General features: G+C 41.2%; 1 protein-coding gene across 1 annotated transcript in view; it reads right to left on the bottom strand.

Moving 5' to 3' along the window:
• Xpo1 (exportin 1) overlaps window positions 1-15,922 on the bottom strand; it is a 42,256-nt gene that overhangs the window by 14,558 nt on the left and 11,776 nt on the right. The window contains exons 4-11 of the mRNA NM_053490.2: window positions 14,467-14,539; window positions 7,274-7,335; window positions 6,615-6,659; window positions 5,118-5,299; window positions 4,851-4,899; window positions 4,651-4,770; window positions 1,675-1,803; window positions 1,064-1,222 (exon numbers count right to left, since the gene is read on the bottom strand). Coding sequence (NP_445942.1) covers window positions 1,064-1,222; window positions 1,675-1,803; window positions 4,651-4,770; window positions 4,851-4,899; window positions 5,118-5,299; window positions 6,615-6,659; window positions 7,274-7,335; window positions 14,467-14,539 — 819 coding nt within the window. The remainder of the gene's footprint in view (window positions 1-1,063; window positions 1,223-1,674; window positions 1,804-4,650; window positions 4,771-4,850; window positions 4,900-5,117; window positions 5,300-6,614; window positions 6,660-7,273; window positions 7,336-14,466; window positions 14,540-15,922) is intronic.

Genomic DNA, 15,922 nt, shown 5'->3' with positions numbered 1-15,922 from the left:
AAAAAAATGAAATATCATATAACAATGAAGAGCATAGTAATGTCAGGGTTGGGGATTTCGCTCAGTGGACTAGCAAGTGGAAGGCCCTGGGTTCGGTCCCCAGCTCCGAAAAAAAGAAAGAGAAAAAGAAAAAATAAAAGAACATAGTAATGTCACAACATACTAAGGTTGGGGATTTAGCTCAGTTGTAGAGCGCTTACCTAGGAAGCGCAAGGCCCTGGGTTCGGTCCCCAGCTCCGAAAAAAAAAGAAAAGGAAAAAAAAAAAAAAAAAAGACTAGAGATACAACATACTAAAATATACGTTGAAAAGGTCATGTATCATATCATATATATAAAAGTAACAGACAAATCCAGAGACATAAAGCAATGGATTTGGACCTATGAGACCTGATATAACAGTAATGATCTCATGGGCACACGATATGCTGTGGAGATAGTGAAAATGTTTGAAAACTATATTACTGTTAGCTGAACTGGATTTGGAACATGCTAAAATATATGCTACTTTGTTCTTTGAGACAGGGTTTCCCGTGTGCCCCACATGCTCTATCTAGAATTCAGAGGGCTGGGATTAGGTTTACACTACTACACTTGGCAATTTTTATACTTTTAAATTAGAAAACTTTAGATCACAAGACAGAAATCCAGACATGGTGGTGATGCTTAGCATAGAAACACACCCAACAATAAATATCAGGCCAGTATTTAGAAATCTAGTTTTGAAACAAGACATGCTTTATACCAGTGATATGAGTACTTGGAAGCTAAGAAATGAGTTCCCAGTAGTTCAACACTAAAATGCTCTACTGAGCTCCAAACACCCAGAAAAGAGTATGAGAACCTGTCTCCAAAAAAAGAGCCCAGTACATGCATACAGTGCCAGCATGTGGGAGGCAGAGGCAAGTACACCTCTGAGTTTAAGGTCAACATGCTCTACACAGTTGAGTTCAAGGACAGCCAGGCAGGAGGACATACAGGGACCCTGTCTCCAAAATCCATGATGTAACGGGCTCATAGTCAAAATCATCTCTTGTAGAAATAAATGTCAAGAAGCAGACCTACCTCCATGAGTGCTTCCCTGAGATTCAGCCTTTTCTCTAGAAGTTGACCATGCTCCTTTAGGAAGGTGCAGAGAAACAGACTGAGATTTTGAATAAAGTTCTGTTCATCATCTTTCCCATTCGAATATGCAAGTCGGATATTAGTGTTTAAAGGAAGCATCTGCAAGTTGAAACCATCATCAATCTACATATCATAGAAGCATCAAATAAAGTGGAAGCCCTAACACGGCAAGAGCCGTCTGCAACTGACACACAACATACTATCTCAGATTTGTTGCTGGTCAGTCCAGATTGATTTTATAGTTTTTCTATCAGACTTTCTCTCAAGACAACAAACCTGTAACCGTGCATCCGGATGAATCATACTGGGGTTTAAAAAGTCCTTTTACACTCGGAACAACAAATCTGAACTATATCACGGTATCAGTAAAACAATATTTTTAAAAGAAAACATAAAAATTTCCACCTAGAATTGCATGTAACACACACACCACATCATGGCTGATCTGTAGTGACTGATGGTTTAACTTAAAGCTCGCCTTTTAATCTGCTTATCTGGCATTGCACTGCTGTTGGTTATGAATCTAACAATTTCAGGGCAGTGGTATGTACCTGTTTTAGCTGCATCATTGTAAGTGTAAACAGAGTTTCAAACTGCTCCTCATACTGGCTCACACTCACACCAGCAATCTCCGTGAGGCACTTTAGAGACACGTTTCGGAACATCGGAACATTCAGGAACTATTTTATTAAAAGAAAAAATATCGAAGTTAAACACAAGAAATGTTTTATTTAAAAATGACAAAGGGGAACGGGTTGGAGAGTTGATGGTGGATAAAAGCATTTGGGACTTTTGCTGAGGACCCAGACTCTTCTCCCAACACTCACAAGTAGCAATTCCCAGCGACACTCAGGTGACACATGTCCATGCATGCAGTCAAATACCATTCCCACAAAAAAACAAATGTAAACAAAACAAAGCAACTTTATGCAAATAAATATAAATGTAATAATACAGCCAGCCTATTATGTATGAAATACAATATACTCAAAATACTGAAATCTTTAAGGGGCACATGTTTTTTTTTGTATCAGAGATCCAGGTGCTCTGCACCTGAAGAAGACCTTCAACTTCTGACCTTCCTGTGTTGCATCACAGATGTTCACTACAGGGACAAGCCTGTGCACACTAAGCAAAAAGTAAGCCACAGCTCAGTAAACGGGGTATGGGAGGCACCTGTGGTAACTTTCTCAAGATTATCACTATGTCCAATGGACTTGAGACCCTGACTAGGGCTCATTATAAAATAAAATAACCAAAAGTATAAAATGTTCAAAGGTACGACTAAAGAACTTGAAAACTGACATTAGCTAGAGACCACTGTGCAGTACATCCTTTGCAGGAGCAAGACTAGACAACGGTCAAAGAGAAAATGTTCACTTACATATCAGCTATGATATCCGCTATACTGAATGAGGCTGACTTGAACCATGATGCCCATACCATTTCTACACCCCCCAGTGTCTTAAGGAGATAATTAACATAACTAAGGTTAGGAATGCTATAAAGAAATTCAGGGGGTTGGGGATTTAGCTCACTGGTAGAGCCCTTGCCTGGCAAGCTCAAGGCCCTGGGTTCCGTCCCCAGCTCCAGGGGAGGAAAAAAAAAAAAAAAAAAAAAAAGGAAAAAGAAATTCAGTTATAGACCCTGCGTATCCTTGGTGGTTAGTTTGTGAACAGCCAGCTCACAATGCTCACCTGTTAATCTTTTTTGTTTTGAGAACAACAATTGGGGGTTCATCTTATTCTACTCATCAGATAAAATACTTTTATGACCACAGTGTTGGAGCATTTGCAGCTAAGATTGACGACCTGAGTCTAATCCTGGGGACAAGCATTTACACAACAACGTAAACAACCCCCCCATTTACAGAAGTAAACATCTGATTTTCTTCACTGTGACTGAAACAAAAGAAAGCAATTTACTAATTGTACCAGAAATAGCATCCTCCAGTTTTCACCCTCACCACCCCTACACCCACCCTCACCAGCCCCCACCCTCCCCACCACTATTATTATCCTTTTCTGAGACATGTAACCCTGTAGTCCTTAAATCCTGGGCTAACCCAGCCACACACTGATTAAATGCTGGGATTTCAACTCTGGTGTGGCCCACAGAAGTCTGTGCTTTGTCTTGCTTGACCCTTGAACAAGCACGAACCCCCACACCCTGCTATGTATAGGCCGGCCTCTGTAACATGTCACACAGGTGAAGGCAGGTACAAGATAGAACAAAACCTGTCATTGGAAGAGAAGGATGGGCGGAAGTTTGAGGGAAAAAGGAGACTGGAATGGAAGGACAAAGGAGAGGAAGCCGTGGAGAGAACATGGAGGCTGATGTAAAGATTCCACTCTGTGTATTTACAGGTTGTTATGAATGTTCTTAAGGGATGGGTGTGTACAGGGCTTTGCATGTTTAGGTGTTCAATTATATTTTATCAACTGGATCATAGGTGGTGTTGTGTGTTCTTCCTTGTGGAGATTTGAGTTTGGGAGAGTATGTGTCAGCAGAGAGACTGGGGCACCACGGATGGGATGTGTGTTTCTGGCATGGTGAATGAAGCCTGCCTTGGGAACTAGATGGACAGAGAGATTGTTGCCAGGGTCAGAGAGAGACCCCTGATTGTGTGATATGGGATGGAGCAGAGCCGGTGAGCCGCTTTGCCGTCTATAGTGCTGGATCTAATGAGGGTAAAAGACAGCTTTTTATTTTTACAATTTTACAACAAGAAGCCTCACTCAAACTTGAAATCCTTAGACATGGAGCCTCTGAGAGTGCTTAGAAGGTTTTAAAAAAAAAAGCACCTGATGTTCATTCCCACACCCCCATGTGGAGCATTGCAGGCAACCACCCACAATACACACAATATTTAAAAAAAAATGCACTAAAAGATGGTCTGCTTCTGACTCTATACTATTAGAATCAACGCTTACGGGCTGGAGAGATGGCTCAGGGGTTAAGAGCACTGACTGCTCTTCCAGAGGTCCTGAGTTCAAACCCCAGCAACCACATGGCGGCTCATAACCATCTGTAATGAGATCGGACACCCTCTTCTGGTGTGCACAAAGACAGCAACAGTGTACTCACATAAAATAAATAAATCTTTAAAAAAAAAAAAAGAGTTGGAAATTGAACCTCAGAGATAAGAAGTTCTGGGATCATTTGCTTGTGGGAGAAGTTGTTATAATCTGCAAGAATTTGGAAATCAAGTGTGCCAATTGTTGGCCATTGATCTGTACTAAGTCCAAGCTGTAGTAATAAAAGCTGAGTCTGTGGAAGAAGAGAGAGGCTGGCAAAGGGAACACCACATGCCCTCTTCTGGTGTGTCTGAATCAACGCTTACCACTAATCCTTAACTGAAGAAAACAAACAAATCCTACATAGGCTGAAGGATTCCTTGTAAACAATGACTAGCAGCAACCTTGGAAGCAGTCCCTTCATTTCAGAAAGAGACACGGTGGGTAGAGTGGCAATGAAGGGAACTATTTGTGATTTCCAGAGACAAAACTGAGGTGCACTGGCTTTACCTTGTAAATCAAGGTGCTGATTAACTTAGTCTCGAAGATGTATCCCAGGGGAATCCAGTTCAGAAATCTCAGCAGCGTTTCTAATGTAGCATGTACAAGGGGAGCATTCTGGGAGTTTTCCTGGAAACACAAACATCATACCATAAATATACTTTCCTCTAACTCTTATTTTAAAAAAGAAGAAAATTAAAACCACTTACCATCACAAACTGGCAAAGCTGGAATATTTGTGAAAACTCATTGCACATGCTAAGAAACAAACAAACAATGTGATTTAGAAAGGAGGGACCGACAACATAATAAATCCCAACTTTAGGGGAGACCTCCCTGATGGAGGGCAGGGAGGACATCTTATGCACACTCCCCCTCCCCCTCCCTCCAGTAATGCAGACACTGCTGATGGGATTCCACTAACTTTTACACTTAGAGCTCCATAGAACATTTGATGATGTAAAACAAACACTTGCCTGTCTTTTAAATGCTTGGCTTTAACTTGGGTTATCTGTCCACTAGAGAAATCAAACACTTCTTCACTCAAGAGTTTAAGAATCACCATATTATTTTGACATAGGCTTTCACTGGTCCTACTTGCTCCAACAATGTCACTGATAAAAGTTGGCCAATGTTTGGGCCACTCTTGCTTAAGTATCTAAAATTAAAAATGAAATGTTATTTGACAAGGACAAAACGCCGTCAAAGTGAGTGTTACTCACTCCCCCTTTTAATATACCAAACACAAGTATACAACAGTGCTTTCAATACTCAAAGACCCCAGTTATCCTGACATTTATATATGGTCCTAATGTGTATAAATATTAACATTTGCTTGATAGATATGTATAACCTGCCCCAAACTATGAGACCTAACTAAATGATGAAGTGTGACAGGTTAACAAGGTAAGTTTTGGGGCTAGACAAAATGTCCATCTAGTACATCAGCCACTGGGAGCAATCCTGCTATTCCAAAACAGACATCTCCTGCTGATGTAATCTAGTCCTAACACTATTGAGTGCAGTGCTAAAGCTGAAGTCAGGCTCTTTCTTACATGATTCAATGCCTCCAGGCCCTGGTTTGACAACATTATAAGCTTTGAAGTAGATAGCACAAGCCTTAGCTGATTCATCTATTAAATTGCCAATGAAATGTGTTAGATGTCCCGCATTTGGACAGTGACATAGCCAAGCTGTCTTCCAAACAATCTACAAAAGAACGGTCTGTCGAGATTGGCAGAGGAGACAGGCCAATGTGAATTTTCCAAACTTAAAAGTCTATACGGGCAGTTAGGAAAGAATGGATGGAGATTAAGAGGACACATTCCATGCAAGGATATATAAACTGGAATTTTATATGTGAGCCCATGTGAGGGCTGGAGACATGGATCAGCAGTCAAGAGCACTGACTGCTCTTCCAGAGGTCCTGAGTTCAATTCTTAGCAACCACATGGTGGCTCACAACCATCTGTAATGGGATATGATGCCCTCTTCTGGTGTGTCTGAAGACAGCTACAGTGTACTCACATATATAAAATAAATCTTAGAACAACAAAAAGAAGAGCCCCATGTGAAAGAGAAATAAATGCACAGTAGGAGGCAAAGTCTAAGAATCCAGTTACCTCAAAAATTTGAAACGCCAATACATAATCCACTTTGCATTGAAGCCTTCTGAGTCTTTTAAAATAATTGTTGATCCTTATCACCACAAATGTTAACCAAAGACCCAACTTTAATTCCCATGTCAATAATAACCATGTTTAATTCTGGGTCCGTAAATCTCACAGGCCTTCTGGCCTTTGTTGGACCCTCTACTGCATGCATATACCCACTGGCACTCACACACAACTACATAATTAAAAATAAAAGTAAGAATTGTAAAAATATATTCATCTATGTAAGGAAAGATCCAGCTGTTAAGTGTAACAATCCTTCAATATTTTTCTGAGGAAGATGGCTAATAGAAAGCTTACCTGAACAAGAATCATATTCAACTTCCCAATATACACCTTTTCTTTCTAGGGAGAGGTGGGAAAGGGGTTAGATCAAGTAAGTGCCTAAAGAATTCAGTATAGACATAAGCATAAGAAATGATTACAGGCTTATCTGAAGTATGTACGCTCCTCGTGCTATTAAAAACAGACTAACTTTTTTTTTTTTCCCAGAGCTGGGGACCAAACCCAGGGCCTAGCAAGCGCTCTACCACCGAGCTAAATCCCCAACCCCAAAAACAGACTAACATTTAAATTATTTTGCTTTCTTAAATACATTCTCTGGGAACCAAGGAGGTAGTTCAGCATGTAAATAAAGCAACCTGAGTTCAAGGCTCTGCATCTACCTGGTAAAAGAAAAAAACCAACTCCCAAAATCTGCCCTGTAACCTCAAATAGCACCCAAGTATTTACAAACATGCACACAGGATAAATTTTACTAAAACAATAAATAAATTTAATTTAAAAAACCATAAAATCTCTGGAGCATCTGTAATGGCTTACAGTGTAGACATAGAAATTCAATCTCCAGATCCATGACAGGAGAAGTGAGAGTCTTCTGACCTCGACACGCATGATATACGCACTCTCATGCACATGCACACACATGCACACACAACTTAACATTAACATTTTCTTACCTCTACACAAGTTGGGTCAGAGGATGTCTTGATGATGAGACCAACAACGTATTTTTTTATTCCTATAAAATATACATAATACATAAGAATTTAACTTTACAAGATAGGCAAGGAAGTTTATGCCTGTAACTTCAACTTTTTCACTTTGAGCAAACATTCAGGACCTGGTAGAGAGCAGAGTCAGTTTCCAACTCCAATTCCTTCAACAGTGTTGGCAACTGCAAAGAATGCCAATAGTACTATGGCAGTAGTTCAATACTCAATAGTAAAGAGCTGACATAACACACAGAACTCCCTAGGTTTGAGAGAAAACACTTCAAAAACTATTAAGGGATGAGTTTCCATCTTCTGATCGAGTATTTTAAGCTGTGAGAAAACAGGACCTATGTAGCTCTAGGCTAGCCATGAACTAGCTAGCCATCCACCTTCCTCCTGGATCCCTTTCACTCCTGTCTGATAAGATTACAGGCATCTAATACATCCATTCTGTAGGACAACTATACCACGTACTATGTACGCTTTGATTAAATGGATATACCTGCCCTGGTTTAAATAGCTGAGACTAAAGCAGGACAATTGCCTGAAGCTCTGGCCAGTCTGGCTAAATATTGACGCTAATTTCATTAATTAAAAAAACAAAACAAAAACAACAAAAACAAACAAACAAACAAAACCCCCTGAACCCAGCACACTAACTCTTGCTCCTGCCTCCCCTTATAGGAGCGTGATAACACAGATTAATTTTCATCTTCTCTTTCTTTTTCAAGACAGGGTTTCTGTGTAGCCTTGGATATCCTACAACTTGCTCTTTAGACTAGGCTGTCCTTGAACTCTTAAGATCCTCCTGAGAGCTGAGATTGAAGATGTGCCCACCACCACACAGCTATATACTTTTAAACGTTGTCATTTACTTGTCTGTGACTGTGTGTCACCTGTGTGTGAAAGCCCAGAGCAACAGATGAATGGCTAAAGGTGTCAGGAGCTATGTAACGTGGAGCTTCCAACAGAACTAGAACTTCTGTAGGCCTGGAAGAACAGCAAAGGCTCGTAATTGCTAAGTGATCTCCAATCCAGAAAATTTCCTTTGCAACTGGCCTTTTTTTTTTTTTTTTTTTTGCAAAGAAAGTCCACACCAAACTAAGACTCTTGGTGTGTTTTCTTCAGAAGATCACTTACTGTTTTAGCATTTACTGATAGTTTCTTTTTTTAAGTAGTAACCATCCTGCCCTCTGCCTAATAACAGAATGACAGTATTTATTTCTTATAGCTGGACTGGTCTATGTAAAACTCTTATGTAATTAAGGATGATCCTGAACTCCTCACCCTCCAAGCTATGTTTGAGAAAGTACCTAGCCTGAAACACTGTGTATATTAGGCAGGTTTTGAATTTGATTTGATCTTCCCGTATCTGTTTCAAGTGCTGGAATAACACTCAAGCCTGCTTCTTTTCACTCACTGCCTCTTACCTTTGAAATAAGGTCTTAACTTAGTAGGCTGGTCTCCACCGACTCTGTAGCTGAGGATGGCCCTCTGTTATATTGACTTGATTTTTTATTTTTATTTCTTAAATTTCAAGCTGGATCTCACTGTAGAGTCCTGGCTGGCCTAAACAGCTAGGATCAGAGCTTAGGAGGCAGAGGCAAGCTCATCTCTGTGAGTTTGAGGCCAGTCAGAACTACACAGTGAAACCCTCTCTTGAGGAAAAAAAAAAAAAAAAAAATCCAGACAAATACAAATAAAAAAGCATCGCAGACACAGAAGCCTGGTTTTCTGTTTGTTCTGTTGCCTGACCTTCGCTGTGAGCACACATGTGAGTGGTGTATGTGCACAGCCCAGCACCTGCGTTAGAACTGGGTTCGGCAGTTTTGGAAAGAGGATCTTAACCAAGCTTTGCCTGCTCTAGATCAGATGGCCTCCGGGAGCTACTTCTCTCACACAGGTTTCAAGAATGACCCTATAGCATCCGGCTTGGTGGCAAGTGCCTTACAATATCCCATGAGCCATCTCACTCTCCTCCAGGATCTACAGTTAGTAGGTTTTAAAGTGAAAAAACTAGGGACTAAAGTGGATTTATAAAAGACCATCACATTATACTTAATACTTAGGTTAATCCCTACTACAGATTGTTTCCTATGTGTCCTTGTTGTCAACTAAATTCATCTTTAAAATTCTGACGGTTAGTCCCTTATGGGTTCTACACAGATGAAGTCCTAGTAACAAGGGTAACAGCACCAGACCCGGCGACACAGACATCCTCAGTGGCCCAGGTAGATGAGCCTCTCAAAGCTAAGTGGGGCTGGGCTCACTCATCAGGTAAAGGCTCTTGCCACCAAGCAGGATGGAGAGTTCAATCCCCCAAGAACCAGCTTGTCCTCTGATTTCCTCACGGGTTCTATGAGTTCTAAATTCTGCAGTATAGACCACACACATACCTGCCTCCCAAAAGGGACATAATTTTAATTTTTAAAAAAGTAAATAAAATCTAAAGGAGGGGCATATCCATATAGATGTAGATCTCCGAAAAAGTACTTGACTAGCATGTACAACGTACTGGTTTCAAATATTGGCACTATAAATATCTAAAACCCTTGTAAAAACAACACCAGTATTGATCTGGGGGAAAAAAAAAATCGTACTATCACCACTCTAAAATCCTTTTTAAAAACCTTAATAAAAATATTGCAGGAAGGATTAGAAGGTGGCATATGGGGGTTGGGGATTTAGTTCAGTGGTAGAGCGCTTGCCTAGCAAGGGCAAGGCCCTGGGTTCGGTCCCCAGCTCCGAAAAAAAGAAAAAAAAAAAAAAAAAAAAAAAGGAAGAAGGTGGCATATGCCTTTTAATCCCAGCAGAGACAAGCAGATCTGTGAGTTTGAGGCCAGCCTAGTCTACAGAGCGAGGTCTACAGGGCTACACTGTATAAAACCCTGTCTTGAGAACAGCAGCAACAACAAAAGCACAGCAAAGCATCTCGACACAGGCTTGGTATGGTGGTGCATGACGTCAGCTAGGGCTACATGTTGAACCCTGTCGAAAAAAAACCCAAAAGCTGGATAATTTGGTTCTGAAACAAATGTTTCCCTTTAATGGTTTTTATGGGTAACGCTTAGTTTGGAGGTTCTACCCCAAGACAACATGGGCTAGGGGTAGAGGAACATGCTTGGAACTAATCTTGGCTCCTGGTAATGATAATCAATAAATGCTTAGTGTGCATTCATCACAGCAGTGGTGGTTGAAGTCTGTAATCACAACACTCAGGGGTAGTAAGGAGACCAGAAATTCAAAGCCATCCCCAAGGGCCAATGAGCTGGTTGGCTCAGCGAGTCACAAAACATGAAACTTGAGTTGAACTCAGGGCCCCACACACAGGGAAGGAGAGAACAGAATGCTCCAAGTTGTCCTGTGACATCCATTTGCTTGCACACACACACACACACACACACACACACACGTGCGCGCGCACACACTTACAAGCAGACCCTCCGACGGTAATCAGAAGTGTGACTTACTGCTATACTTGCTTTGCTCACATTACACTCACTGGTTTCTCTTTAAGTTTCTGGTAATTTCATGAGATCCTCGCACTACAACAAAATTTGTACACATCAATTTTTTTAAGGTGTCAAAGCAGCTGGGTAGCACAGGCCTTCACCCTGAGAGGCAGAGGTAGGTAGACAGAGTTCTTGGCCATCTTGATTCACATAGTGATTTCCAGAACAGCCAGGGAAAACCCGATCTCAAAAAACCTAAGAGTGTCATGCAGTAAATTTAACTTTTAAAAATACTAAGAAATATTTCTTTTAAAACTTAAAACTTCAAGAGACAGTAGCAACACATGCTTTTAATCTTAGCACTGGGAGGTAGAGGCCAGACTGGTCTACAGAGCAAATTCCAGGGAAAAGAAATTCTATGCAGGAAAAAAAAATTGCAGGTGTATGGGAGGTAAGATAACCTTAAACCGATGCAAACCTGCTACCGGGGCTACCCAGAGCAAACTCTTGGTCTCCTTGGCTACAGTGTCTAACAACAGCACCAGCATGGCCACCACCACTAAGACCCTAAACTACAACTAAAATGTAAACCCCTAAGGCACTTGAAGAAGTGAAGTAAGAAAACCCTACTAACTTGAAAAATACTTGTTTAGTCAATACTAGTAAATTACTAATTCAATATCATAAATACACAAAACTACAAAACATAGATGTTATTTTCTGGCCTAAGGTTAAATGGCCATTATAGCAATGCAGAACAAAATTTTAACAATTTTTTTATTACACATTACATTACCTCTTTTCTCACTTTTAGGAAGTTGGGAGAGGTGGGAGCAGCAGGTCTAAGTGCCTGGTGATCTTGCAGAGGACTCAAGCTTGGTTCACAGCACCCACTCACAAGGCCCAACTCAAGAGCCAGGCAATCCTGTCCCCTTTTAGGACTGTGCGGTACTTGGTGTACACATACACATTCAAGGACACACCCATGCATATATTGTGTGTGTGTATGCTTGCGCGCACACGCACGCACACACACACACACACACACACACACACACACACACACACACACACACACCCCTTTACATTTTTGCTGTCATTTAATGCCATTTCAGAACCAGTCTCACTTACTCAACCCTCCAAGGCTGCAACTACCCATGTGTACACTGAGCCAATGGATGCAGTTATAAAATGGTCTTTGAGTCTTTCTGGCAGAAGGAAGGTAAGCAAGGTTCACATGAAGTACAAGGATGACGAAGGTCAGTAAAAGGCACAGCATACAGAAATAACTAGTCCAAGAGTCTCTCCTTGCAGGTGTCAGTCTGGCCTCATGGCACACCTTTGTTCAGCCCCAGCACTCGAGAGGCAGAGACAGGTGGTTTGAGTTTGAAGCCACCTGGTCTACAGAGCAAAGTTCTCAGTCAGACAGCTAGGATGGCACTAGAAAACACTGTCTACAGAAGAGGAAACAAGCAAAGAATGGATGTGCTTGTACTGGAAGAGTGGAGACACTAGTACTAGTACTAGTGCTCCAGCAGAGATCTGAGCTTCCAGAGAGTGTCTGTCCGGCCTATGAGACCTGGTATTTGCTATATAGCAAAGATGGCAATCTTCTTCCTTTGCCTACATACTGGCTGGGATTCCAGGTTTGCATAATCACAACCAAACAGGTTGGCTTCTCTGAAGTTACTAACCTGATTATCATGAATGTCAGACCTGTAACGATTGGGTTGAAAGGTATCTGGCTAGCACTGACATCAATGAAGTATGAACACAACACTCTAAGGCTATGGCTAAGGCCATGTTCATCCGGCTGGAAGAAGGCTTGTTTCTGGGTCTGGGTCTGGTCAGAACTCCTCCCTGTGCTGTGGGGCCTCAGATTCTTCTTCCCAGTCCTCAGGTGTAGGAGGCACCAAAGTCATCCTCACCTACAAACAACCTGACTACAGTAGGCACCATCCCAACCAAAAACAAAGAAATAAACAGGCAATTGTATTAAAAAGAAACAGGGCTGGAAAGATGATTCAAGGGTAAGAGCACTTACTGCTCTTCCAGAGAGCCTGTGTGCGGTTCCCATCACCGACTTCAGAAGCTCCAGGTCTTAGTTGTTTGCTTCAGGTTTGTTTTTAAGATTTATTTATTTATTATTTATTATGCATAGAGTGATATGCCTGCATACCAGAAGAGGGCACCAGATCTCACTGTGGATGGCTATGAGTCACCAGGTGCTTGTTGGGAATTGAACTTATGACCTCTGAACGAGGTCCAGTGACTTGGTTTAGGGTTTTTGTTGTTTGATTTTGAGACACAGTAACCCTGACTGTCCTGAAACTCTGTAGAACAGGCTGGCTTCAAACTCAGAGATCCGCCTGCTTCTGCCTCTGAAGGGCTGGGATTAAAGGCCTGTGCCTTTTTTCATTACTTGTAATTCCTGCACCAAAAGATCTGCAACCTCCTTCTGTCCCCACAGATGGAGAAGTATGGACAGGCTGACTGCCCGCTTTCCCTCAAATAAATCTGGGGGATCGGGGAGAAAAGAGCATTTACTGCTCCTTCAGAGGATCCAGGTTTGGATTCTAGCACCCACAGTCAGTTTGAAGCTATCTGGGGCTATAACTCTAGGTCTAGGGGATCCAAGTGACATCTGGCCTCCACACACATGGTACACTTTAGAGGTTGGCAAGATGGGCCACGGGTAAAAATACCTGCTGTACAAGCCCTGTGACCTGAGATCAATTCCAGAAAGTCCATGTAACAAATAATGGCGGATGCAGAAACTCAAAACAAACTTGTCGTTTGGCCTCCAAATCTGGAAACCAAATTCAAGTCATCTAGAAGCTTGTGCTTTGACAACTGAACCATCTCTCTAACCTGTTACTGTTTTTTGTAAAGTATCATTTCAGCTGGGTATGGCGATACATACCCATAATGCAATTCAACAATCACATCACTCAGAAGTCTAAGTCAGGGGCTTGTTGTTAAACTACTAACGTATTTGTCCTGTGTGCACAAAGATATCTTGCCAACAGCACAGCTTCATGTGCTGGTCAGCTTACAGATTTGGCTCCGCTATGTAGGTCCTGGGAATTGAAGTTGCATGGTCATCCTTGGCAGGAATATACCTCCGTGTACTGAACCACTTTAACTGTTTCTCTTACTCTGTGTGTGGTGTGCTTATGGAGCAGTGCGTGTGGTCATCAGGCCTGGAGGCAGGTGTCTTACCAGCTAAACCATCATCCTGATTGACCCCCCCCTTTTTTTAAAAAAAGATTTATTCATTTTTTTATATATAATACACTGTAGCTGTCTTCAGACACACCAGAAGAGGGCATCAGATCTCTTTACAGATGGTTGTGAGTCACCATGTGGTTGCTAGGATTTGAACTCATGACCTCTGGAAGAGCAGTCGGGTGCTCTTAACCTCTGAGTCATCTCTCCAGCCCCGATTGACCCTTTTTTAAAAAGTTGAGATGGATACTGTGCAGCCCAGGACTTGCATTCCCAATCATCCTGTCTCCATCATACTCAACCAGGTACTATTTTCTTTTTTACAGAGTTTAAAGTGACAGCCATCCCTTTCCTCGAAAAGATAGCCTACTCCTTCCCAATACAAATAGATCCTGCCATATAACATTAATCAACTCAACTGTAATAAAAGTGTCGGGAGCCAAAGTCTACATCATTTGCCCTTAAGGTGTTTCCTACCTTCACACTGGTTCCTTGGAAGGATCTTCCACCTTGTTTTGATCACATTTTCCAAAATCTGTAGTCCATAGTACTGAAAATTGGAGAATAGAACTATGTGAATTTCTTGGCACAGGACTAGGACCTTTCAGGATTCACAAATGGACAGACACTCACACAATTATAGCTAACATTTCAAAAACATTATGCTATCAAATTTAATTACATATATTAAACAAGAATCTATTCACCCATAAGCTGAGATTTCATGCATTTTCCTCATTTACTGTTTACTACTTTACGAATCGTCCTGCTGTTTATACATGCTCACACCAGGAGGAAGAACCAAATAAAAAGCCCTTTAGCAGCCAAATGGGCTTATCTGTAGAAGGAAAGATAACAGCCAAACAGGGATTCACAGTGAAAGTGACTGCTCATGGGCTCTCATGTTAACACAACCAGGCTCCTAAAATTTAGTAGCTTGGATGCTATCAAGCTTCCTACCACCCTCTAGGAGTTACAAGCTTTAGCCAAACAGCAAGTATGGTCACAGACACTTTCTGTATAGTGTTTAAGATCACTGGTGTGTTACTTAAAGGAGCAGCAAGACAAACCCATGGGTTTATTTGATTTTAACCCCGCCCTTATGCAGTTTCTATTTCTACTAATTTAAAGATAAACTTTTGTGCACAGTCAAAATACAAATGCATGTTGCAATCTGTATCTACCTTTCAGGTATTCCTTATTAGCATGGAAGCTGTAATTACATTTGCGAGAAAGTTCAATAACAGACAGCACTTTCAATCCATTCTATCCCTCCCACTGCTTATGCACTCTAACCGTCAGCAGCATTTAAGAATTTGTAATGCTCCAGGGTTCACTACCTAAAATCATCACTATGACCAATTAGTGTGGATAGGCAGGAGAAAGAAAAGGAACCAGAATGTAGTTTGGGGACTCTAACCACCAGCTGTAATACCTGAAAGGTAAACTCATTCACACAGACACAGCCTCAGATTGCAAGTGTTGGCTGAGAATAAGAGTTCATCTTTAAAGTTGTTAGTCATTTACACAATAAAATAGGAGCATTAGTATTTCAACCAAAGGGATCATATAAATGCTCATTTTAGCCACAGCACAATATAGACTGTCCCAAACTACATTGTGCTTAAATGTTTTTGCTGTTTTCTCTCATTTTAATATTCCATACTTTACAAAAATATTTTTTTTGCAATCTCTACTCAAACTCTACATTTGCAGAACATTCCTTAAAGTCATCTAAAATAAGAATGAGGCCAAAACAAATTCTGAAATTAGGAAATAAATGTCACTGCACTATTTCATAATCAGCAGTAGTGAATGAAGCTTACTATCCTGGTCAGGCGCTCTGCAGATCTGGTGCTCAGAAGCACATCAAGACAGACGTTCCTCTAAGCATAAAACTCACTACTCTATACATTTTTTCAAGCACAAATCA

The sequence above is a fragment of the Rattus norvegicus genome, chromosome 14, assembly GCF_036323735.1.
Source record: "Rattus norvegicus strain BN/NHsdMcwi chromosome 14, GRCr8, whole genome shotgun sequence".
Classification (NCBI taxonomy): domain Eukaryota; kingdom Metazoa; phylum Chordata; class Mammalia; order Rodentia; family Muridae; genus Rattus; species Rattus norvegicus.
Note: the sequence above shows the minus strand (reverse complement) of the source record. Positions and strands in the feature narration are given on the sequence as shown.